Source organism: Taeniopygia guttata, chromosome 3, assembly GCF_048771995.1.
Source record: "Taeniopygia guttata chromosome 3, bTaeGut7.mat, whole genome shotgun sequence".
NCBI classification, from domain to species: Eukaryota; Metazoa; Chordata; class Aves; order Passeriformes; family Estrildidae; genus Taeniopygia; species Taeniopygia guttata.
Window position 1 is genome coordinate 26,447,218 of NC_133027.1, and position 24,923 is coordinate 26,472,140.

Consider the following 24,923-nt stretch of genomic DNA (forward strand, 5'->3'; position numbering starts at 1 on the left):
TAAATATCTACATAAGTCAAAAAAGGTTACTACCAATTAATTTACAAATTATAAATCTTTTATTTTCTTGGAAAATCTCACTAATTGTGGACAATCTCATTTTTTAGAATTCTATCCATAAAGACACTCTCATTTTTTAGAATTCTATCCATAAAGACACCAAAAGGTCTACCTTGTTCTGCACATCTATTGTCAAATACTTAAAGCATGTCTCTTATAACCCTGATAAACGTATATATGGAAAGGATAGAATTTGGAAAATTGACAAATCAAGCTGCTGGCATGGGATTTTTATGTGCATAAAAATAAGCTCTCTGAAAATTTTTCTAAGAAATCTTTACATTTATACTCAAAGTAATTCAATAAACCAACTGGAGAAATCTAACATGTCAACAGGATTGACAATTTAGCTACCCTGCTCATACTGGTTAAGCAGGAAAAGGAAAATGTGCTTCTGTAAATGAACAGCTGTCTTGACACACTGGGAAAATAAGTTCTACACTACTTTTTTAACCATGCAATAAAATACACGTCTTTACAGAATTTACATTTCTGAGCATAAAAACCTTAAAGAGATAAAAATTTCCAGATAAAGATGGCCACTGTTGCAGTCCAACACTGTACCAGTAAGACACTGAATCTCTACTAAGGAGTTTGAACCTATGAGCTTATAAAAATATGAAACAGCACAATCAAAGGCTATTGACAGCAACTCTCTTCAATGGCTCAATTAATAATTATCTCAAGAGTTTAAAGTTCTGGAATATTATCAATATTGAACACTTGTTTTTTTGAAAACAGCTGGAAATTGGCATGTGAGACTACTTGGTGATGTTTGTCTAGTTCTATCAGGCAGATTCCACACATGAACCTGGCACAGAGAGCTAGATTATTTTCCCTCTCTACGGTACATGGAGGATTTTGCACTGCTAATTACCCCCTAGTTAGACACTAATCTGACATTGTTAAGGATAAAATGTTTACTTGGCAGAGCATTGGAAAATAATTGCTGTCCTTAAATCACTAAGTTCTTTCATGCCTAATGCTGACAACAAAAGTCACATCAGGACAAACTATTTCAGGATACAAACTAAAATTAAAACTTTACATGCTATATTTGGAATATTCTCTCTCTTTTTACACTCATTTTATTAGTAGGGAGCCAGATATATAAACAGCTGTGGGAAATATTGCAAGTGACAAAAAGTAATATTATCCATCTGAAAGTATTACAATTTCTTTTCACCCCAAAACATTACTCAGGGCAGTCTGAGCTGCCACAGACTCAGAGGCTGTTTAAGATTGGAAAGAACAAAGAAAAACTCTGGTCTCTTTACTTCCTTATAACACAAAGTGTAAACTATCAGCCATTCAGACCATTAATAGTCTGACACTTGACTAAAGTAGATCTTCTAGAAAGGCATCTTGTCCTGTTATCTAACTTCAAGAAACAAAGAATTTACCACTTCTTACAGTGTTTGTTTCATCAACTAGCTCCTGTCTACACATAATGCTAAATCAACTACAGTAGTCATATCTATTCAGTATAAATAAAACTTACCTTAGTATAGAGAGATTTGAAGCGATCTGAAGCTCTATCCAGTTTGTTTTGTACTTCAGCATATGTAGCCGAAGTATCGATACCATCTTTGTCAACCTTCACACCATCTCTTTTGCTACATGACCTCGCAGCATCCAAAACTCTTTGTCCAGAAATTGTAATATAGCGTAAATCACCTTTGTGAGATATAACATCTTCTGAAAAACTCTTCTGCCTTTTCAGTTTGACCATAATACCACTGAAGTCAGAAGCCCCTGCCTCCAAATTGTCAAGTTCTTGCTCTGCCTGCTGCAGCCACGTTTCAAATTCACTATAGTCTGCATCAAATTTCTCCAATTCTTCCCTTAGAGAATGGGTCAATTTCATTTTTCGTTCTGATTCAGCCAAAGCAGTCTCATACTGAGCCTTCAGCTCTTTCATGTTTCTTTGCATCTTGTCTTTTTCTTCAGGGGTAAGGTAATGCCCTTGCTTCTCAAGCAGTGCCTGAGCAGACTGAGTTGCTACTATGATAGCCTGCTGCTGTGAAATAATTTTCTCATGTTGAGCCTACAAATAAAAGAATAAATTACAACCAGCACCCTCTCACATGGTTCCTTAGTAAAGGACATGTAAAACAAAGACCATGAAAAATTATAAAAGGTTTTTCTAATTTTCATATTGTTTATTATAAACCCCACATTTTTTCAGTAATTTAAGTGAAAGTGTGACTCTTGGTCACCATATTTCTGTGCAGTTAAAAAACTTTTACAAAACATTCAGTGGTAATTTTTGCCAGATGTACAGGCCATGACCATATGGAAATGTTCAAGTATCATTGCAACTCAGCAATACCTGGATGTATATATCACACAGACATTTTCCCCTGTAATTCTAAAACTCCAAAACTCTGTAGAGCAAAACTAGACATTATCAAACTCTAAACTTTTTTCCTAAAAAAATTAATTTGCTTATTATTTAGCATTTATGGTATCTTACTTAGTGTAATCAAAAATTTCCTAATTCTCTGTGTCAAAATGGGATTTAACAAATAAAACATTCAAAGGTATGCAACTTTCCAAATCAAAACTCTCCATGTCCCATTACTTATATTGTAGCTACCATTACAGACAAGCAGACCCAAAGGAGTAAAAACATCAAACATAGTACAGATACTTTCTTGTTACACTCAGTGAACAAAAATTATTTCTCGGGTTTTGAAATTTCATTTTTCAAAATCAAGAGCTATGATTCTTATCAAATATACTTATTAATAAAATAGATCCAGTTGACATTAAAAATCAAGACCCAATCTGTGCTTTCAAATTTTTCAATCCCATAAAAATATTTAAGTCCAGGAACTAGTACTATATTCCAAACTAAAAACATATTCCAAATATATTCTTTCAAAAAATTCTTCATTCTTGAAGGTCTTCAATAAAAAATAGCTATGTAAAATAAACAGTATGTTTTTATTCCATGACTGTAGTGGCCAATTATTCTGTAGGCACTAGGTGCAGAAATTAACTGTCAAAAAAATAGAAGTAAAAATATCATGTACATAAAACCCAATAATCCTATTTCCTTATGCTGCTTTTGGGGTTTTGATTTTTGTTTTTTTTTTTTTTTTAATAAAAAAGGAAATCCAAAATACTATCAGCTAAAAGCATAAAAATTTCCTTTAAGGTAAAGATACTTGAAAGAGTCACATAAAGGGCATGAATTTATATTGCTACTTTTTGCATTTTATTTGCCTGCACCAATTTCTCACTATGAAAAATAATAGACACACCACAAAGATTCTTTAGAGTTACCTTGCAGAATGTGTCCTTTTTCTTATTTTGCAGGAAACAACTACAGTAAAGCAAAAAATTGACAAATGTGCAATACATTCTAACTACTGAAATTCCTACCACTGTGTATTACTATCTTCCTAGAACTTGCGCCAAAGCCTATGAGAGGCAGGATGAGATTGAGTTCACATATGTTGAATAAGGAGTGGTACACCTAAATGTTGAATAAACCAGTAACAATACCTTGACTTTCTGATACTGCTGGTTCAGATTATCATCTATGCTTTTCACTAGTCCATCCACCTCTGTTTCAATGTCTTGCTGCATTTCCAGCAGATTCCCATTGACATCATCCTCCTCTCCTTCCAAAACTTTCACATCTCCTTCTTCAAAGTGTGTTCCATTCTGTTCTATCACTTGCTTAAATTTCCGGCCATGCTCCGCTTCTTTATCCACATTTGATAACCAATCCAAAAGGTTTTCTATTGTATTTTTACTTTCTTCCAGCTGTTCTATGGCTGCAACCTACATTGAAATTTCACAGTTTCAATTCAGAAATCTTCTTTAAAGATCACAAAATCTCAAATAAATATACAAATAAACCATTTAAAATACATTAACATCAAAGAAAATTTTTATTAATATAGAGGTTGCTGTTTATTTTATAAGAGAAATATAAAATATTATAAATATAAAACATATAGTATAAATATAAAATAGTAGGAAATAATACAATAGAGTTTATTAGTTACCCAAATGAAATATGATATTAACCTCTCCACAGTTTATCAATATGTATTGGGTTTGCTTGGCCAGGTTTTGGAATCGGAGCGGGCTGCAGGGGTGGTTTCTCTGAGAAGCTGCCAGAAGCTTCCTTCATGTCCAACAGACACAAAGCCCACCAGCTCCAGCATGGACCCACCACTTGCTAAGGCCAAGCCCATCAGCAATGGTGGTAGCAACTCTGGGATCACACAGTAAAAGGGTAAAAAAAATGCATGCAAACAGCAGCCTGAAGAGAGGGGTAAGAATATGTGAGAGGAACAGCTCTGCAGACCCCAAGGTCAGTGTAGAAGGAGGGACAGGAGGTGCTCCAGGTGCCAGAGCTGAGATTCCCCTGCAGCCCCTGGTGCAGCCCATGGGGAGGCAGCTGTGCCCCTGCAGCCCTTGGAGGGCCACAGGGGTGTAGAAATTCACCTACAGCCCTAGGAAGACCCCATGGATGACCAAAGGGAGCTGTGACCCTGTGGGAAGCCCACAGCTGAGCAGGCTTGTGGCACAACTTGTGACCCCATGGGGTCATTCCACATACTGGAACAGTGTGCCTGAAGGACTGCACCCCATGGAAGGGACCCTGCTGGAGCCCTTGAGTAGGTCTCACGTTGGAGAAGTTCATAAAGGACTGTCTCCTGTGTGAGAGACCCCATAATGGAACACAGGAAGGAGTGTGGGGAGTACTCTCCTTGAGGAGGAAGATGTGGCAGAGACAATGATGTGATGAACTGACTACAACCCACATTCCCCATCCCCCTGGTACCAGTGGTGGGAATGACAGAGAGAACTCCAGAGCTGAGCTCAGGAACAAGGGAGAGGTGAAGGGAAGGTATCTTTAAGATTTAGTTTTTATTTCTCATTATCTTATTCTGATTTGGTTGGTAATTAATTTCCCCCAGTCAAGCCTGTTCTGCCTGTGACAGCAGCTGTGAGTGATGTGTCCCTGCCCTTATCTCAATCCACAAGACTTTCATTAATTTTTCTCTCTCCTGTCCAGCTAAGGAAGGAAGTGACGGAATGGCTTTTTGGCAGACAAGGTCAACCACCACACAACCGTAAGTTGCACAACTAATTTCATAAGACATGAAAAAGGTTTGAATAAAGGTATGAAACGGTTGCCTAAAAACCTTTTCTGTTTCCTGCTTAATTGCTGTTGTCATAGCTTTATCCAGTTCTTTTTTGGACTCTTCTGCCTTCTGGCTAAGGAGCAAACACTTTGTCTTAGCTTCATTTAGTTTCTGTTCCAGAATAGTCTTGTCTTCTTGTGACAACTTTTCTCCATTCTCTTTCAAGAAGGTTTCAGTATTTTTCACAATCTCTGCCAGTGTCTGGGCACTTGTTCTCATGTCTTTTTGTATCTCCTTTCGATAAAAAAGAAAGCAAATAGGAGTAAGTAAATTATTCATGAGATCTTTCCAATTAACTTTAATGGAACTATCTCTCTTCTAGGGGTAAGCACCACACTGGTCCTTCCTAGCTGCACATACATTAATAAATTGCAGACAATTATTAAAATCAAAGGCACACATCTGACAATGTTGTTGCAGCTCAATCTTTTTTTCAAATTGTAAATCTGTTTGCTTACAGTCCTATTCAGACTGAGTCTACTTTTTCCCCTTTGTTTAACAGTTTAAATATTGTGTTTCCATATATGCAGAACATATATTTTTTTTTTTTAGAAATCAAGACTTAAGTAAATCTGTTACACTGCAGTTAGTAAAGTGAGTCTCCTGACAAATTCTGGTCCATTACTATCCTAACAGAAAGCTGCTGAAAATAATCTGTCTGAATAGAAGTCAGAAAGTTGTAATAATCTTTCCTGGGTAAGTTTTCCCATATTTCTTGAGTTTGTTCAGGCCGGAGATGGCATACCATTTTTTTTTCTTCTATTGTAATCAATCATGATATTTCAGTCTCTCAAGAATGTTTACTTCCATTAAATTTCATAGAGGACAGATCTTTAGTTTCAATTTACCCAAAGCAGTCTTCCTAGTCTGCCTCCCAATTATCTGAGAGGAGCTTTAATTGTAACAATTACACTGTTGAATATATTCCCCCAGTTACTGAAACAATGACATTTTTCACCTTCTTGTGCAGTGTAACAATCTTGGAGATGCAAAACAGAACATTTGATCCTCATTCTAGACTACAGATTTTGCAGCAATTTTAGAATATAGCAGCTAAAACTGCAGCTCATTTTAACAATTCAGCAAGTACATTAGTAATATTTTCCTGAGAACCCTTTATCAAGAGAAGCTTCTCCTGTAACCAAGATCTCTGTGCTCTCTTTCAAACAGCACACAGAGGATGAAAATTCTGACTTGATACATAAAAGACTGGTTTTAACCCCCATTCCCTCCTAAGGCACTTTTTGAATGGTGATACCAAGAAATCAGTCAGAAAATAACTAGTCTGCTAGGCAGTCACAAACAGTTGATTAAAAAAAAATGAAGCTCTGTAAGTTATTGACTCCCCAGGAGTACCCCATTTAGTCCATAAATCCTTAAGACAGGTAAGAGATATTAGAAGCTACCCCAGGGGTGTCTGTATGACTGACTGACTGTAAGAACAACTTTGACAAACTATATGCATTATTTCAAAGATAAGTAAAGCAAGGCAAGATAAGTAAGAAAATTTCTCCTTTTACAGAGAGTTGGAGCTCTACAGTATAGTATATTAGTAAACTAGGAAGAGGAAGAAGAGTACCAAACCCTTCAGCCCTTTAACTACCATAAACTCCATTTGTATCAGGAGAGAGTAAAAGCTTATAGATGACTGGATACAGCTGTAGAGCAGGGAAAGTAAACCAATTCAAAGGGGTTTGCTACATGAGGACACCAAAGAGATTGCAAGAAACACTAATAAGAACCAGAATTAAAAACAAAGCAAGAGCGAAGCAATGGAAGGCCTCAGGCTAGAGAAAACATTGCAGCAAGATTTTTCAAAGTACTCTGAACAGGAATGAACACTTTCTGATACCAGTTAAAAACCTGGCTAAATTATTTTAGCATAATAAACTTGTGTGATTTTATCACATTCAACAGGAACAATCTTAAGCTAATAAACTAACAAAATTCACGCCTGCTTCAAGAGTGCTCCTTGAAATGTGTAGCACATACTCCCTATTTTAGTGTCCTCTCATTTGGAAGTTTCTCTTCTCTCACTGGCACATACTGGAGAGTATTCCCAAGCAGCAGTTTAAATGCATACCACTAAGGCTTTACTTTTGGTAGGTCAAACAAATCTGTTTTATTCTCCTCTCACATGACAAGCCTTGTTAGTCAACAAAAGAATCGAGTCACTCTCCTATGCACTCAGTTTTTTAACTTCTCAGGCTAAGATTGTGCATACCTCCTGTTTGGTCTGGTATTGTTCCAGCTCAGCCTTGCTGTCTCCAATAACAAGAGACTGTCGCTGTCCGATGAGTCGATTTTCAGTCTGTGTAAGCAAATCACAGATTTCCTGCAGTTTCTCTTTGCATTCCTGCTGCCGTTCAGCCACATCCTATATTAGAGCCAAGTACAATTGAACAGTAAGACAAAAAATCCTCAGTTCAGGAACCAACACTCTAAAAGATATTAGAAATCTCTGAACATCAATATTGCAAAGCAATAACTTTAAAAGTATGCTGTAAACATGATAGCAGTGGTACAAAGAGCAAGATGAACATACAGAAGTTATGGATAAACCTCAAATATGTTTTAAGTAAAAGAGACCATGTTTGATGGAATTGCCCAATAGAAGTCTGGCCATGCACATATGTGAAGGATGAAATCTCCAAACAGCAGGAGTGAAAATCCAGTCTCTTAACGACTTGAAACCTGTGATAAACACTATTAATTCTGAAAAAAAGGACATCAAAACAGAGGTTAGTTGTGAATGTGAGTTAGCTCTTTTTGGTATGCATAACATGTTACCTATATAGAAATTGTGAACTTTTTAAGCAGTAGAGAAGAACAAAACATGCAAGCTCATTATTGTTAAAAAGTCCTAGAAAACTTATCTATGCCTTTCCTATACTCAATTTTATGCTTCTTTCACAAAATATAGTAGAAATAAATGTTCTTGGAATGGCAAAACAATACAAAGTATTCAGAATATTAAAGCACTTTTATTTACACATAAACCAGGGGCTGAGCTGGTGATTCTGATTCCTAGCAGTGCTACCATGAGAGGAGGTGCTATTAAGCTGCAGAATCTTATCAGCCTCCTTTGAGTCTACAAAGGCTGCTTACACTTGCTGAAGAAATAACTGGCCCAGTTTGACTCACAGTTTTCCCAGTGCCCACACCTAAAACTGCAAGTATCTTGGCTGATTTACTCATATGTTTGTCTCTCTACACCATCTCAGTCAAAACAATCCATAATACACGGATTTTAACAAATCTGGTTCTTGGACTATGAAGATCTAGAGAAAAGATCAGATAAGCAGATGACCTGGCAAATTAAAGGGAAAGAAAATCTTCAGCAAGACCAAAGTGTTATGGAACGGTGCAATAGCAAATTCAGTGATCAGTATAGCTCAAATCAATTACTGATAGAGCTGCTGAAGAAACAACACTTGTGAGAAACCTCAAGTTTCTCAAATATCTCTTCTTTCCAGAAAGAGCAGACCAGTGTCTGTTCTTAATTTAATATGCTATTTCTGTGAGTATAACAAAGAAAGACAAAATTTATAAGTCACCAAATTTCATCAATATAATTTTTGTAGAACTAGAAATGTATCTGTAGTAAAAAGGGAAAAGATAGAAATACACTCAATATTGCATGCTGCTATTAAAATTCCTCATCCATAGACAGAAACATTCAGCACACATTTACACAGAAAGGCAAACCTTCTGATCACCCAGCTCTTGCACTGCCTGTAATTGAGTCTCTAAACTTTCCACTTGAGAAGTTATTGCTTCCTGTGCTTCCTGAAAAGATTTCTGGGTGGTATTTAACAGCCTCAACAGCTGTTTGCTCTGATTAGGAGAAAGATCTTCAGCATGTTCAGAAATGAAGAACTGAACATCAAACGCAGTGGACTCCAGTTGCATTTTTTTACAGCTGAGCTCTGCAGCACTGTTCTGTAAATGAAGTGAAGGGAATTACTAGCAACAAAGAAAAATTGAGTACAAACAAACCACAAGTATGGCTACCATCTCTTCTTAGCCCTTATCCCAAAATGCTTTTGGTAGAAAATTTTGCCATGGAAAATCAAAACTCAGAATCATATTGATTCATACTATTCAGGTATGACATTAGAACTTGTGCACGGTTTGCCTCAGAACAGCTTGAGTCCAAGGAAGAAAATATGTGATCTTGTACAACTCTATTTCTTTGCTCTCACATAGATGTTTGAAAACTGACTGATCTTCAACTCTAAAAGATTTATGGAAGGTTATATGTAATATTTCTAGGTTCTAGGTTGGAAGATCCATAAATTTTAAAAAACATACTTGAAATCATTCCTATTCTTAACATACTTGAAATCATTCCTATTCTTAACTCCACAGCAAGAATGTCACCATTTCTAGCGATGTGGCAAATTCTGCCAACAGCTACACAATGTGGAGCCCCTATGGCCATACCATTTCTCTGGCACATTAAAACAACTAAAATAATTTTTGTTATTCATACATATAGAAGCATATGAACTTTACTAAAAATTTGAACTGCTTTGTTTTCCATTACTCATTTTATGGAGTGTGTAGTGAAGACACTTTTTTCCCATCTTGTGCCCTCATATATAACTGATTTGGAAGACAACTAACCTGCAGTAAAGATTCTGAACCCAATGCATAAAAATCCAATTTTAATCACTTAAATATTTGTATTATAAATTAAATTTCTAAAGGGCTTGGATTGATTGCAAATGTAAGTAGAACCAACAGCTTTCTCAGTAATCCTAACTCTATGAAACTTTTTTTGCAAGAGAAAAAGCAAGTCAACAAGATTTTATTACTGGATTATCTAATAGTTGTCTTCCTAAGTAATTACTTCCAGTCATCTCTTTAGGCAATAGAGTTATTGAGAATTAATAAAAAAACCTAGCTAATAATAAATAATAAGGAGCAATGTTTGTCAGAAACATCAACATCTGCCATAAAAAGCACTTACTTTAAATAGCTGTAAACTTTTCTTCATCTCTTCTATATCATTAGCATTCATTGTGAAGTCATTCATGATTTTATTGCTCTCTGTGATCCAGTCTGAAAATCTCTGCAGTTGGTTTAAAAGTTGCTGGTGTAATCCTGCAAGTTTAGACTAGAAAGGGAAGTTGTATATTTATTTATGCTCCTGGAGTCTACTCATATTTTCTACCATATTAAATTGAATCATACATGTGTCTTTATACTAAGATAAAATAAAGAAAATCCAAAATTCCTTTATTTTAGCCCAATCACCTTGAAGAAAATCAAGGTAAAAACATACACTGAAAAACATACCATTTCCAAGTCAACAGCGCAGACTATTTGTTTTGCTCGTTTTGAAGATCTATCACAGACCACCAAAAATGCTTCCTGCAAAGAATCATAGCTTATCTTTAGCTCTTTCTCTTCTGGAATATCCCTGTTACAAGATTTTAAGAATTCTTCTGCCAGCTTCATGTCCTTTTTTAGGATAATTGCAAAGGTAGCCAGTCTTGATTCGAATGACTACAAAGAGAATATATAAAAAAAATGCATTAAGTTAGTAGGAAAAACATTTAAATCAGAATTGCTTTAGTTACATTTTGAATCTCCCTTTCTAAACCTAAGGGCTATTTCTAGCACCCATCACTGAAGTACAAGCATAAACAACGCTTTACTTACCTCTAGCTGTTCCAGTTCAGCTTTTAGTATTTCCAGGCTGTTACTAATAGGCTGCTGTTTATCTAGGTGGGTTTTCATATCTTGAAGCACTGCCAAATGTTCTTGCATTTTCTCTGTTAACTTTAAACATTGCTGTACTCCATCAAACTGAAAATGAGTTTTAAAAATAAGAAAGGATTTTCCAAACGGACTTGAAAATAAGTAATAAAAGTCCTTAGGTTCATTATGATTTATTTTAAATTCATAATCTAATTTTTCAATCACTCTTCCAGTTAAATTGTTCTCTCCAGCACTCGGAAAGATCCATGCAATTCCACTAACACCGGACACGGAGCACATATTTTTGTTACTTACCATGCTAGTGGGGGTGTCTCCCATGACTGCTTCCTCTGTTTTCAAAATAGGCTCAGTGAAGCCTTTGGACAGGCTTTCTGTTTTCCCATGCTCTCGATCACTTTTCCAAGTAGCAGTTGTGTTATCTACCAATGTTTTCTCTTCATCAATTTCTGATCCAAGTTCTGATTGTTCTGTTGAGGAAAGAGAATAAAGCCCATCTCCTTTGCCTTTACCCTCATGCTCTGTGGTGACATCAGCAACCTGTGAGCTCCTAAGCAAACCATTTATCAGCTCCTCTAACTTGCTTGTACTTTCTTCTAGAAGTGATATTTGAAAAATTTCCAGAAGTTCACTGGTAGCAAGCTTGGGAACAGGAGCTTTCATGTCTGTTTCACTCTTCCTTTCATCTGAATCAGCTGTCTTTTGCTTGCAGGATTCCTGCTTCAGAATATCATGAAGAAGATCAGGACTTCTGCAATCAGGCCAAAGCAGAGAAGGAGCATCACTGTCCTTGGGCTCTGTACGCAGCGTGGTGATCATTAATGCAGCTCTAACAGCATTGCTTATTTGCTTCAGATTTGACCCACTAGACATTTCACTCTCAAGCTGAGTGCTTCGAACCATTTTAAGTAAATTTTGCGTTAAAGTTCTGGTATCAGAATAACTTAGGGGTCCCCCTTCCTGCTTGCAGTAAACATGTCCCATTTTCAGTTTCCTTTGTAACATATTCTGTAAATCTTCCATTAGTGTGTCAGACACATCTGCTGATTGTGAAACACCTTCCTTTACTTGAAAGTCTTTGCAGGATCCCATTTCTTTTTGCAATGACTCCATAGACATTTGTTTTTTGAAACCATTTCCAAGGGAGGAAGTCTCACTGACCATGACATTTTCTCCCTTTGTGTTTTTCAGCATCTCATGCTTGTTCTGGGCACTGTAATTCAACTTAGTCTCTATGCTACTCAGAATTGCAGAAGAAACATCAGTGGTATGGGTATGTCTCCCAGTAGGTAACACTTCACTTCCATCCCCTAACTCTTTGACATCCTCAGTACTTCCTAAAGCATCTAGTTTTGTGGGGGAAATTTCACTATCATTGCTGCTTTTGTTTTCTGGAATGTCTAGAAGAACATTGTCAGTATTTTGATAGTTAAGTCTCCCTGTTTCTTTAGTTATGCTAATCTCCTCTGGTTTCACTGTATCAGGTGGGGGGAAAGTGTAAGTGTTACATTCACTTGAATGCATTTCTTCCATATATAGCAGAAAATCCTTTTCATTCCGTACACCTTTTTCCCTTCTTTCCATGTCCTCAAAACAGAATTCAGTTTTATTGAGTTCTGAATGGCCTTCTTTTATGCATGTTGTATATTGTTTTAAAGAAGCAGAAATGTTACCATCTCTCTTAAATACATCTGATCTTGCCCCTTGCATGTCAAGAAAACCTTGATCAACGTTTACTTTTTCTTTACTTGCAGCAGCAGATTCTCTAGCAGCTTTAATTACTGTTGCATCAAATATTTCCCCAAGGTTTTCCATCTGAATGGGACTATTACTTAGCCCCATGACATCACATTCCTCCACAACATTTACTCTGTTTTTATTTTCTGTAAGAATTTCAAAACCTCTTTCTATCTGACCATGCTTCCAACTGGTGACTGGATGTATTGGGTCCCTAAGTGAACTATTATCACTCACATAAGGGGTATCTGTAAGGAATTTATTGTCCATTTGGGATGAACTTTCCTTTAGTTGTTCCATATAATTTAATACTTTTTCCTTTGCAAGCAGTGCCTCTTTCTGTTCATGATCTGAATCTAACATTGGCATGATACTATTGTCTTTGTTCGCACTATCAGTAAAGCATTCTGAGAGAAGCAAATTTGTCCAGGTATTTTGGTCATCATCAATAGCTTGCTGTAGGTAGGCTGTCACACTGATGTCAGATTTCACAGTACCATCAAGAAGCTGAGAACCTGAAACTCCAAACTGTGTTTCATTATTCTCTTCACTTTTAGTGGACATCCATTTAGTGTCAAAGGTATTTTCGGACTGAATAGGCTCAGTAGTATCTTGTGTCATGTGTTCACTTTTGATACAAGTCCCATATTCATCCTCTGTTTCCTGCTGTCTGGCTTCCTCACTGGGACATGAAAGACCAACACATCTTTCTTCAGAAATATTTGACATTGATTCACATATTACTGAGGACAGTTTTCCATTTTCATGGTTAGACTGGAATTGCAAAGTATATCCTGTCTTGTGGCCTAAAGAATAGCAGTAGTCATGAATATTCTGATTGTTTTCATTGCTCTTTTCTACAGCTTCTACAGACATTAACAGCTGGTCACCTTTACTTATGCATTGATGATGGGAATAAAAAATATCCATTTCATCTTCACTGTCAGAATCAGTGTCAGAGTCATCATAACTATCATAATCCTCCTCATATTCTTCCCCCTCCTGTGTACCTTCAGATTCCTCCTCACACAGGTCACCTTCTGCTTTCATTTCAACTTCCTCATTCCTGTCTTGTACATCTGCTTCATACATATTCTGTAAATATCTCATGCCTCCTTCCTTTGTTCCTTCACTTTCAACAGTAACTGGTAAGTCTAGATCATTCTCTCCAAAGCTCCCTGTTCTTTCCCTTCCCTCAAGGATTTTTTCCATGGTTTTGGCATTTGCAGAAGCTATAGTTATGCTCTGAGGTAGCCTTTTCACATTTATATGAACATTCTCTCCAGCATTAGCTGCAAGTTCTTGTAAAGAGATGGTCTCTTCTCTTAGTGTTATTCGACCACCTCTCTCCTCCAGAAAACCTAATGGAACTGATCTTCCAGACAGTTCTGGCTCTGGTGTATCATCATCCCCCAACTGCAAGGTGTCAAACACCTCATCACCTTGAGAAGTGTCAGAGGAATCATCATCATCATCACTTTGTGGAGTATCATAGACATCACTGTCATCATCACCCTGAGGTGTTTCATAGGCGTCATCATCACCATCATCCAACTGAGAGCTGTCCTCTTCAGAGGCTACCTCACCACATCCATGCTGCAAGGAGTTGCTCTCAAGCTGTGGGATGCCATCACCCCCCTCTACTGATGAGTCAGAACTACTGTCACACGGCAGTAACCTGTGGAATATGAGATCATTTTCTTCTACTGTCAGCCTTTGTGCTGTGCTGTCACTGTCCCCCAGAGATGGTCCATCATGTGTGACAGTATCACCACCCAATGAAAGCCTATGGTGCATGTCTATGCTGTCTTCTAGACACAGTTTATTCTGAAAATCAGCACAATCCTCCAGGGATGGCCTTCCACAGCTATAAAGACAGTCCTGTAGGGATGAACCTGCATATTCCTGAAGAAGTTTTGCACCATATATATTGTCTTCATACTTTAGTGGGACACCACATTGACTAACCAATTCTTCTGGAAGTCTATATTCAGTGTCTGCAGTGATGGACGAATCAAGACTTCTCTGAAAATTATCTTTCTTGCTGTTATCCAGTACCATTCTGCTAACCTCAGCTTGAAATATGGGAGGCCCATAGTTCGTGCACCTTTCCAGCTCCCTCCATGTTTCCTTATCTGACAAATAATTCACACTCAAGGAATTTTGTAATGTTTTATCATTCATGTTTTCATTATCCAGACTGTCTCCCACAGAAATATCTTCTTTTGCTGTTATTGATAAAAGTCTTGTATTTGAGTCATTTGGAAGATATTCTTCAATGTTTCCTGAATTTGTCTGCTCATTGTTATGCTTACAGAGTTCTGTCCACTCAGAAACCTCCAAAAAACTTCTGAGTTCATTTCTCTTCATGGAATTTTGAGTGCTGCTTACTACATTTCTGAGTTCTGCAGGGATAGTTAACTGCATCTCCTGTGTGTATTCTGATTGCTCAGTACCAAGAGTATTGCAAACATCTGGCCTGCACACATGGGGATCTTCTTGTGAAGATACGTAACTCTCAAAATCATCAAATTGATTACATATCCTGTTATTACAAGAATTCTCAGCACCTGAAAAATCACCCTGACCACTGTCTGCTGACTTTAGGTGAATTCCTTTTGAACTTACATATTTGTTACTAAACTCCATTTCTGACACACCAGCATCATACCCAGAACTATCACCTTCCAGCAACATATTGATGATTTCTTCCAGTTGTCCATCATATAACAAAAGTCTCTGCCCAGTGTTTGCATCCATATAACTATTTACCATTAGGTAAGATACGAATAGTTTCTTAGCTTCATCTAGATTATGACATACAGGATCTTCTGTGCCAGAAACTTCATGTTCCCCATCACAGCCATGAAATACAGATGGCAGAAATTCATAAGTTGATAACCATTTTGCAGCATTTTTACAAGGGGACTTTAATTCTTCTACATTGGGCATTTTATCTGGTAAAGTCACATTGGTCAAAACAGATACAGTATTACTGTCTATAATCCCTGATTCTGCAGCCTTGTCAAGACTGATTATTTCACAAGTTTCTGGAATGTAAAGTGCAGCTATTTTCTTTCTATCATTCAGTATTTTGAATGCCAGCTCATTTGTAACCATATCTTGGTGCAAAGAAGTTGATACGGGGAATATTTCACCAGTGTGAGGCCAAATCAGTCCCACAAAGCCTCTCTGAGCTTCTAATACCAGCAGAGCACTGGTAGATGATATTAAGTTGCATTGCACAGCTTCATCAACAGTCAAGCGTTGTCCTGAATTTTGACAAAGGATTCCACCAGTCTGAACCTGACGTGTGAGGATCCCACAAGCAGTGTCCTGATCTATCATCCCTTGTCTCATGGCCTCTTCCACAGTCATTCGTTTCCCTGAGTCAGGGTCAATGATACCTCCAGACATTAACTGAGCACCCAGCAGCCTGAACATTGTTTCCCTGTCAATGAGCCCTTCATGGGCTGCCCTTAAAATAGTTACCCTCCTTCCACATTTGAACACAATTCTCCCTTTTTCTTGTGGTTTCACAGGTAGGAGTCTTAACCCTGTTGTTTGATGTATTATGCTCCTATGAACCATCTGTTCAAGGGAAATTTTCTCAGCACAGTTGGGGTCTATAAGATCTTTACACGTATCTTGTCTTTCTAGGAGTTTGGAATATAATGTCGGAGAAATGAGATTTCTCTGGAAAGCATTCTGCAAAGACAGCTTTTCTCCAATAGATGGCAAAATCAAATACCCACTTGAAAGCTGATTCTCAAGAATTTTAACAGCCAGAGGTTCTGAAATCAGACCTTGTTCTAAAGCTGAAACAACTGGAATATTTGCTAATGATGATTCTGACACGAGCTTCTTTGCATTACTTAATTCTTGCAGCTGCAATAGAATCTGCTCATCAATTAAGGCATGGGCCTTAGCTTCTTCCAAATCATAACAAACTCCTAATTCTGGAGAAATTATTCCAGAAAGAATCAGCTGATTCTCAAGCAACCTAATTCCAGTGTCATAGTCAAGAAAACCTCTTAAAATAGACTGAAAGACTGAGAGGACTTCTCCAGTTGTTTGGTCAATGACACCAGCAATGACTTTATTAACCTAAAAGGGAAGATAAAAGAAAAGTTATCATCATTTTTGGACTGTATGTTTAAATTATTCTTTTGATTTTGAATGCATGATAAGCATAAAAACTTGTACTTACCAGGCCTGGAGCAATGTTGTGAATGTTAGCAGCTCAAATACACAAGTGATTTTTGTCAGTCATTCAACAGCACACGATGTGATAAAAGATTTTAAACCAACATGCATCTGTGAATTGAAAACCTATGCTTTGCACACATAAATAGGGTTAGTGAAAGACAATAGAAGAAATGATTGCAGAGAGGGCAAATAGAACATATACCTGAAAGGCACATTTCCATGCTATAAATGTCTGTGAAAGGTTAGAATATTTGGAAACAGTATGTGATTCAACACAACCATGCTATTCATGTTTACAGCATACAGCATTTCTGTATATACACTCAACAACATGGAATCAGATACTCCAGTACCAAATATTGCATTTAGCTCACATGAAAAGCATGAAGTCAGTTTGGCAACATTATCTGAACTCATTAAACAGACTCTGCCTCTATATGTATATGAGAATACTCACTCCATATTTAAGACTAATATCCATTTAGAAATATATTCAAAGTGTCTCAGAGCTAATTAGATTATGTCCTCCCATTTTCATACCCAGGAAAAAAATGTTTAAAAAACTGAAAGTAGGTCACTTCTAGGACATTTCTGAGTGATATATGGGAGAGATGAACATGTTATTTTACGGTGTCATTTTTGCAGCAGAAATGCAGACTAATCCAGCAGTCAAAGAATGGTTTTTAAGAGAAGAGTTAAGAGATGAATGATTTGCTTATCTTTCTTCATGCAAGGCACACATTATTAAGACTCTTCAAAAGAAGTCTGATGAATAGAATGCTCATGTGCACAAGTAAGGACACATATAGTATTTCATAGCAAATACACAACACCTTCATCAATTAAATACCAAGATCCTTCCAAACACAGTTAATTGCAGCTTCTTCTTTTGCTGATCATGTGTGATTTGAAAACCATGCAGTAAATCTCAAGAGAAACTGAAATCTAAGTTTGAATCTTGTTACCTTTTCTTCCATCTTTTCATCACCTAGATGTGCTTCCTGCAGCTGCTTCAAAGCTTCGTTGGATAACAAGCTGTAGCTTTCCTGGAGGGATCTAACTTGCTTTTCCATTTCATGTCTCTCTTCATCTGTCATTCTATCATGAAAAAAAAAAAAAAACCAAAAGGAATAAGGAGATCTCTGGGTAATTTGTAACTTGTTAGGAGCGATCCACCTACCTTTACTTAAAAATGGGGAGTAGAAATTAGTATGAGTAATCTGGAAAAAATACAGCCTAATTACAAAGATGTTCAAGAAAGCGACAGTCCGATTGCAGTTATTCAGGAAAAGAAGCATTTAACCTTTCCATGGGCCTTTGTCTACTAATTACCAGTCAAGACAGGTAACATAACCATCAAGGAGTCATGAGATATCTCAGCAATTTAGTAACTTAAACCGTCTTTTTTCAGACACAAATGAAACAAGCTTGTGATAGGTAGTTCAAGTACCCATTTACTACAAATTTGTTAATTATTTTGATTTGAAATGGAAATTTAAATAGCTAATATTTTTAAGATGACCAGAGGTATAAAAACCAAATCAAATTATTGAAATCAGCAAAATTGCATCAAGCTTCACCAAATCGGAGGATGAAAAACCCCCAAACTCTACGTGACATGCAATTAGATCTATAAGGATACAATTTCTTTTAAAGCAAACAGTATATATTGATTAAATTAATTTACATTCTTTGAAAAATAAAAAATGGCATACTTGTCACTGTGCTTAGCTAAAAATGACTGGGTAGTCTGCAGAGCTTCAGCTATTTGTTCTTTCTTGGTTGACATTTCATGGAGGGAAACCTGAAAAATAAATAACCTGTGTTCAAGACTTAATAATGTACATAAGTAAACAAAAAAAAACAAATAAAACCTTATTTTTATCTGGGACTAATTTCAATAATAGAAGAGCTTGATTTTTTAAAAAATACTGGCTATCGATAGAGCAATATTATTTATTGATATTGTATCATTTACATATGAGCAAGTCATTGTGATATGTCTTTTGATTAAGCAAGCTGTTTTTAGAAAGCTATTGGGCAAAACAAATAGAATATTTCAAAATTCTATTTGATGGAACATTAACCACTTATTTTAAATCACTTATTATAGTTGGCACAGTTTATAGCCGCTTTATAAATGTTGCCTACTATAGTCATGTTCAAGTTGCTCACCAAAATGAGAGACAACAAATTTTTGAAAAAACTTATCAGAAGATCACAAGCCTTCATGAAATTCAATTACAGAGACAAATGCAGCATGAGACACCTGGGAAAAAATGAATTATTAATTAATAGTCTCCACACTATCAGTTCCGTGCCATCCTCACTAAAGGACTTGTTCTGGTAGAGGAACTTGTGGGAATTTCATCTTCTAACTTTTCTGAGAAACTACCTGCAGTCTCTTCAAATAAAAGCACTCATATTGGATAAATAAAGGCAAATTATCAAAAGGGAGTTCTGCAAGCTGGAGATATTTTCAACATAGGTGCTAGCTCTAAAGCAAGGTGCTTGGGCCCTTCATTCACCTGGCTCCGGACACAATCAATTTGTCCTTTTATGCATTGTATCAAAGGGCCCAAAAAATCTCCCTTTGCAATCACCACCAGCAAGCCACAATCTCATCACTTGTACTGCTTGCACAGGAACCAAGAGAACCACAGGATGCACTATGCAAGAAGATGAGGTGAGCAGGCTGAAGCAGCAGATGGGGTCACAAGATCCACTTTGCTCAGGGAATCAGTGTCACTGTGGTTGCTGCGTGCACCCCGTCACTACTGGCATCAGCTTTTCTTCCCAATACCTGGCTACACCCCAGAGCAACCCCAATCTTCTGTGTGAAATGTATTTCAGCTGTCATTAGCTAGGAAATCACCACTTTCTATATGTTTCTACACAGCTTGTCAAGACAGCATTGCTATTCAGTGGAGACACAAACCCAGGCACCTCTGAAAAGTGCAGCCACCTCAGCAGGCCATTTCACAAGGGAAGGAAAGACCCTCCGCAAACACCCATCTCCCACAGGAAGCCAAGACAGCCAACTCACAGGTTACTCACTGGAGGCTCAGGCTGGACAGAGGAGATGACACCCACAGTTGCTGTGGTAAGCTGAGATGTTCTAAGGAGTTGAGTGCTGGCCCAGGACTGATAAAGGTTTGCAGTGTAGTCATTAACAAGGGCAGAAGAGGACCAGCATTGAATGCTTGTGCAAATCCTGATTTTAACTACTAGCAATTTACCAATCAATATGTTCAAACCAGTGGAAGCTTACTTCCTCCTTATAGGGGTAGATATACTCAGACAAACTCAGAGCTAGCACTGGTCCTCCCTGAACAAGTTATATGCCAGAACAGCGGTCATCAGGATTTCCAACCTCCACAACAGCAAGATGGACTTACACACATGCTGGTCCAGTGGCTCTGGCATCAGAAAGCATCACCAAAAATACCCCAAAGGAACAGGATTACAAGAGGGCCAAAATCATGTTTGCATGATGACACATCCAGCAGTGTACTGAGGGATGTGGACAAGATACTGCTCTGTCCCTCTGTTGCACAATGTGCAGGTAAGCCTTCCCCTACGGAAACCTTTTAAGATGGAACTAAGCTATTTCATGGGGCAAGCCCAGCAGAGAAGGTCCTAAAATGACATGAAACTTCACAGATGGAAATTTATGGTCTGAGTTATAACTGCACACAGTGACAATGTCCTGTCAAATACAAAGGCACCAAGGTGGGCCACTCCAACATCATCTGGACTAGTTTGATAACAGAGGCCTCAGTCAATATCTGCCGTACTTCCTAGGACAGCAGTTTTGACTATATCTTAAGAGGGCCTACTCCAATTAACTTTTCAAAAACAAATAAATAGAAACTTGGCCCTCAGGTCCCTCCTACCAACCTTCTCCTTCCTGGTGCCCAAAATGCCTTCCTGACAGAATGCACTCTCCCTCTACACAGGCTGACATATGGTGTGCAGGGTCCAGTTTCTCTAAATTGAAATTTTGCAGTGTCAGAATATGTCATACGCTAGGTGGTCTGGAAAAAGCAGTGGGAGCTTCTTCTTGAGTAAGATGGTTGTGTCCCTAAACATTGATGTTTATTTACCCAACTCTCTACTCACAACCAAATGTAAAATTATGTCCTGAGGAAAATGTGTATGGTGATGTGTAGGAGGGAAAAAAAAGTATTTATGAATTATTTTGGCATTTTAATCTACACAAAAACCTAAAAAGAGGAAGTGCTGCTTTATCAAAAGACATCTGTGTACCTGCTGCTTAGGTAAATCTGTTTTTTCAGCCTTTTCTCCTTCTTCTTTGCTGAGTGTCTTGCTGAGGTTTGACACCCATTTCAGTAAATCCCCAGCTTTCTCAACATGTTCCTTCTTCTCCTCTTCCATTGATTTCTGATGAGTGCCATGAATTGTAAAGAAACATGTAAATGCAAATTGTTGAAATATGCAACATTACTGTCTGTAGAAACACAATTCTATCACAATGCCATCATTATCACCACATAAACATAAAATTATTTATTTTTTATTTACTGCCACATGCATTACTATGACACTTTGATGTAGGAACAAAAATACCACATAATTATAAACAACAACAAAATAATACCTCAAGTGGTTTTTAATTATGATAAATGTTCTTATTCATACACACACAATCATTATAAAATGATTGATAGCAAGAAAAAGCATAGTTTCCCAGCCATTACTCAACAGATAAAATCAAAAAAACATTTGCATATAAAGTATCTTTGAAATGCTGCCTTTGCATTACCCTAAGGTAAGGATATGTACAACCAGTATAGCATAACAATACTTTGCACATTATGCACATGGATTACCAAATTACAATTAGGCTGAATACATTTTTTTAATGTACGTTTTTGTCTACAGAAACAATAAAAAACAAAAGTAAAATACTGAGACATTTAATTTTTTTCTGCATAGAAAAACATACTCCTTTTCATATAAGTACAATCTGTTTGGTGAACATTCATCAATACGGAGAAAACCTGCTTAAACCCTTCCATGTACCCTAAGTAAAAATGAAAACATTTTATTTAAATGGATTTTTAAAAAATTTGATATGTAATTGCAATTCATTTGCCTATTAGAGCAGAAAACAATTCTAAGAAAAAAATAACATTAAATAAGAGAAAATTCAGGACAGGAAACACAACTTTCTGCTGTAAGCAACCCCTTAAAATTTATGAAATACCAGTGTGAGAAAAAGTACTGATGCATGTGTGCTTACTGCACTGCAGATTTAATTGTTGTATATTTTATTGCCACTCTTGTAAAACAAATGGTATCTGCAGACTGATTTGTAATTTTAATTTAAGTAACAGGTCACCTGAAATACTACACTGCTGTCACCCACAAAATGGGCAGTCCCTTTCAACCTTACTGTAAGAATATGATTCTTGTCTCACTTAAATCTACCCACTTTGAACTAATATTATCTCCATCAACTTCAATATAATTTCTCCTTTACACTACCTACATGTAAAATAATGACAGACAAGGCCTTCAGGTAAAGACTGAACACATAGCTTGCATTATGAAATTATGAATCTGCTTTTCTATAAATTTCAGTTTTGCAATAAGTAATATCTAATTCCAGTTTCAATGGTTTATGTTAATTAGTTTTTCATAACAATTAGTTTTACTGCAACTAATTAATGCTAGAAAACACCACTTATGATTTTTCATAAAGGCCATCATAGATATTTTCCTTAACTTTAACAGGTTTTAGAGCAGAGCCCAAAATTACTATTAATATCTTTTGCCCACTATGAATTATAGTAAAGACTGGAAATTCCTGTTTTCATGGGCTGAGCTGCTTCTAACAACCTCAGGCCAGTGTGGCAATCAAAAACAGCTCTATCTAAAGCTTCTTTGTAGGTTATCTTCTTCTTAGTTTTGGGGCATGTTAAAACTTTATTGTGCAATTTTTCATCCTTCATCTTTGTAGCTGTGATAGCATCAATAATACCATTTTTAATTGCATCTTCCATTGTTAACCTGGAATGAGACTTTGGATCTATCAAGCCACCAGTCAAGTACTGATACTCCAGGCAGCGCATGCCCATTTCCTTGTCTATGGCACTTAGATGCACAGCTTCAACAGCTGACATAACCGTGTTCCTTACAGGATGAATGATTCCAGTAAAGATCAGCTCACACTGCTGGATTTGCTTGGCACAACCATCATCAATTAACTCCCTTTGCAAAGCTTCTGAAACACTGTACTTTTTCCCTGTAAATGGATCAATTACACCTCCTGTGCAAACCTGAGCTTCAAGACATCTGAGGGCAGTCACTCTGTCTACCAAATTTTTGCGTGAGGCTTTCAAGACTGGAATCCTTTCATTGGTTTCAGAAAGCCAGAATCCTGCAATAGGACTATTTAAATCTTTATTTGGCTGTAAAGTGCTCACTAAAATATCACCAAACTCATTAACTGTGATGAGGCCCTCCTTATATTTGTTGACTAATGCTCTGTCAATTCTACCCTGATTTAAGGTCTCCTCCATATTAAACTGTACACCTGTTTTAAGATCTGTAAGCAAAAGAAAAGAGTTTCCATCAGAGTCAAAACACGTAGACTCCTTCCAATCAAATTCCTGTTTCGAAAGCTCAAGATATGTAGCTTTATCAATATAATTTTTTTTATAAGCCTCATATGAAGTCATTTCAGTTCCTGTGTCAACATTTATTACGGAAGTTTTATGACTTTTCTCTGCTGATGGGCTGCTTATTTTCCTTTCGCCAACTGGAAGCAGAAAGCATTTACTGCTTACACTGAACAAACACATTTTCAGCAAATCACAGTAGTACATAGCTTTCCTGTTATTTGGATTGTGAAAACATTTTGCATTACTTGAAGGTTCATGCAAAAATTTTAAAATTGTGTTATTAAGCAAGCCAAGCTGCACAGCGGCTTCTGGAGGTACACGAACACTTCTTACAGGATCAATAACCCCCCCACATGCAATTTGAGCCTCAAGGATATTTTTACCTTTTTGTCTTTCTAAAAGTTTAGCTTCCACAGCCTGAAATACAGAGAGCACTTTGCCAGAACAGCAATAACCCAGAACAGCTTTCTCTGCCTCAAGCAATCTACTCTTGAATTCACTATCTGCAAGCCCTCTAACAACTGAATCATCAACAGAGAATTTCTGACCTGTTGTGGGATCAATAATGAAACCAGTGGCTGCTTGGGCCTCTAAAAATGCTAAGGCCAGTGCTTTTCCTATGATTTTTCTCTTTGCTGCTAAAGCAAAAGAGAGTATCTCTTTGCTGGATTCAAGGTATAGCCCAGCTATAGCTGTAGGTTTAGTTAAAAATTTTTCAAGACTTTTCTGAACCTCATCAATAGTTTTCTGTCCTGAAATGAGCTGCTCAACAGTGAGCCTGTCTAAAAGTTTAACTTCAGTCAACTGTCTGGCAGTTACATCATGTCGGAGACCTTGAAATTTAATAGCATCATATTCCTCTGTAAAATATTCCAGCTGAGTAGCACCATCAACAGTCCTCAAAACCTCTTCTCCTAAGAAAGAGCTCATCTTTGCCAAGTCTTCTTTCCTAAACCCTTCTGAAGTTTTGTATCCCTGAAACATTCTCTCTTCATTACCAAAAGTCTTGTCATTTTCTTGGTTTAATGTTGTGACTTCAACATGCATGTCATAGTGCTTGTTCTTCACTATCTGTAAATAGGAAGTTTTTGACACAGTGAGAAATATGACTGTGGACTATGCTGTACACATAATTCACTCCTAAATCCACCACCAGAGAAACCAAAGGAAGAACTTGAATGTAAGTCAGAAAGAAGAACTGCTACTAGGATTGGTGAGCAGAGATATAAATAGTTTGAGTTTTGAAGGGCATTTGCCATTTCAAATATTTATTCAATAACAAGAATATGACTAGACTAAACATCAGTAACTGTTGTTTGTAACTATATAAGCCTACTGCTGTTAATCAAAACTTACTTTGATCAATAAA

The 24,923-nt window shown here is 37.0% G+C and overlaps 1 protein-coding gene across 35 annotated transcripts in view; it reads right to left on the reverse strand.

Annotated features, from left to right (window-relative positions):
* The window catches only part of DST (dystonin), a 286,720-nt gene that overhangs the window by 94,154 nt on the left and 167,643 nt on the right, over nucleotides 1–24,923 (reverse strand). For 27 of the 35 annotated variants that reach the window (XM_072926476.1, XM_072926483.1, XM_072926475.1 and 24 more), the window contains 12 exons: nucleotides 21,174–21,308; nucleotides 18,620–18,708; nucleotides 17,870–18,002; nucleotides 11,256–16,802; nucleotides 10,902–11,048; nucleotides 10,536–10,745; nucleotides 10,207–10,353; nucleotides 8,940–9,173; nucleotides 7,456–7,608; nucleotides 5,232–5,465; nucleotides 3,574–3,855; nucleotides 1,562–2,107 (listed from right to left, as the gene is read on the reverse strand). In XM_072926476.1, the coding sequence (XP_072782577.1) occupies nucleotides 1,562–2,107; nucleotides 3,574–3,855; nucleotides 5,232–5,465; nucleotides 7,456–7,608; nucleotides 8,940–9,173; nucleotides 10,207–10,353; nucleotides 10,536–10,745; nucleotides 10,902–11,048; nucleotides 11,256–16,802; nucleotides 17,870–18,002; nucleotides 18,620–18,708; nucleotides 21,174–21,308 (7,857 nt within the window). Of the gene's footprint in view, nucleotides 1–1,561; nucleotides 2,108–3,573; nucleotides 3,856–5,231; nucleotides 5,466–7,455; nucleotides 7,609–8,939; nucleotides 9,174–10,206; nucleotides 10,354–10,535; nucleotides 10,746–10,901; nucleotides 11,049–11,255; nucleotides 16,803–17,869; nucleotides 18,003–18,619; nucleotides 18,709–21,173; nucleotides 21,309–21,425; nucleotides 24,626–24,923 lie in introns of those variants that run through there. The other 8 variants (XM_072926480.1, XM_072926479.1, XM_072926478.1 and 5 more) reach the window with 2 other exon arrangements.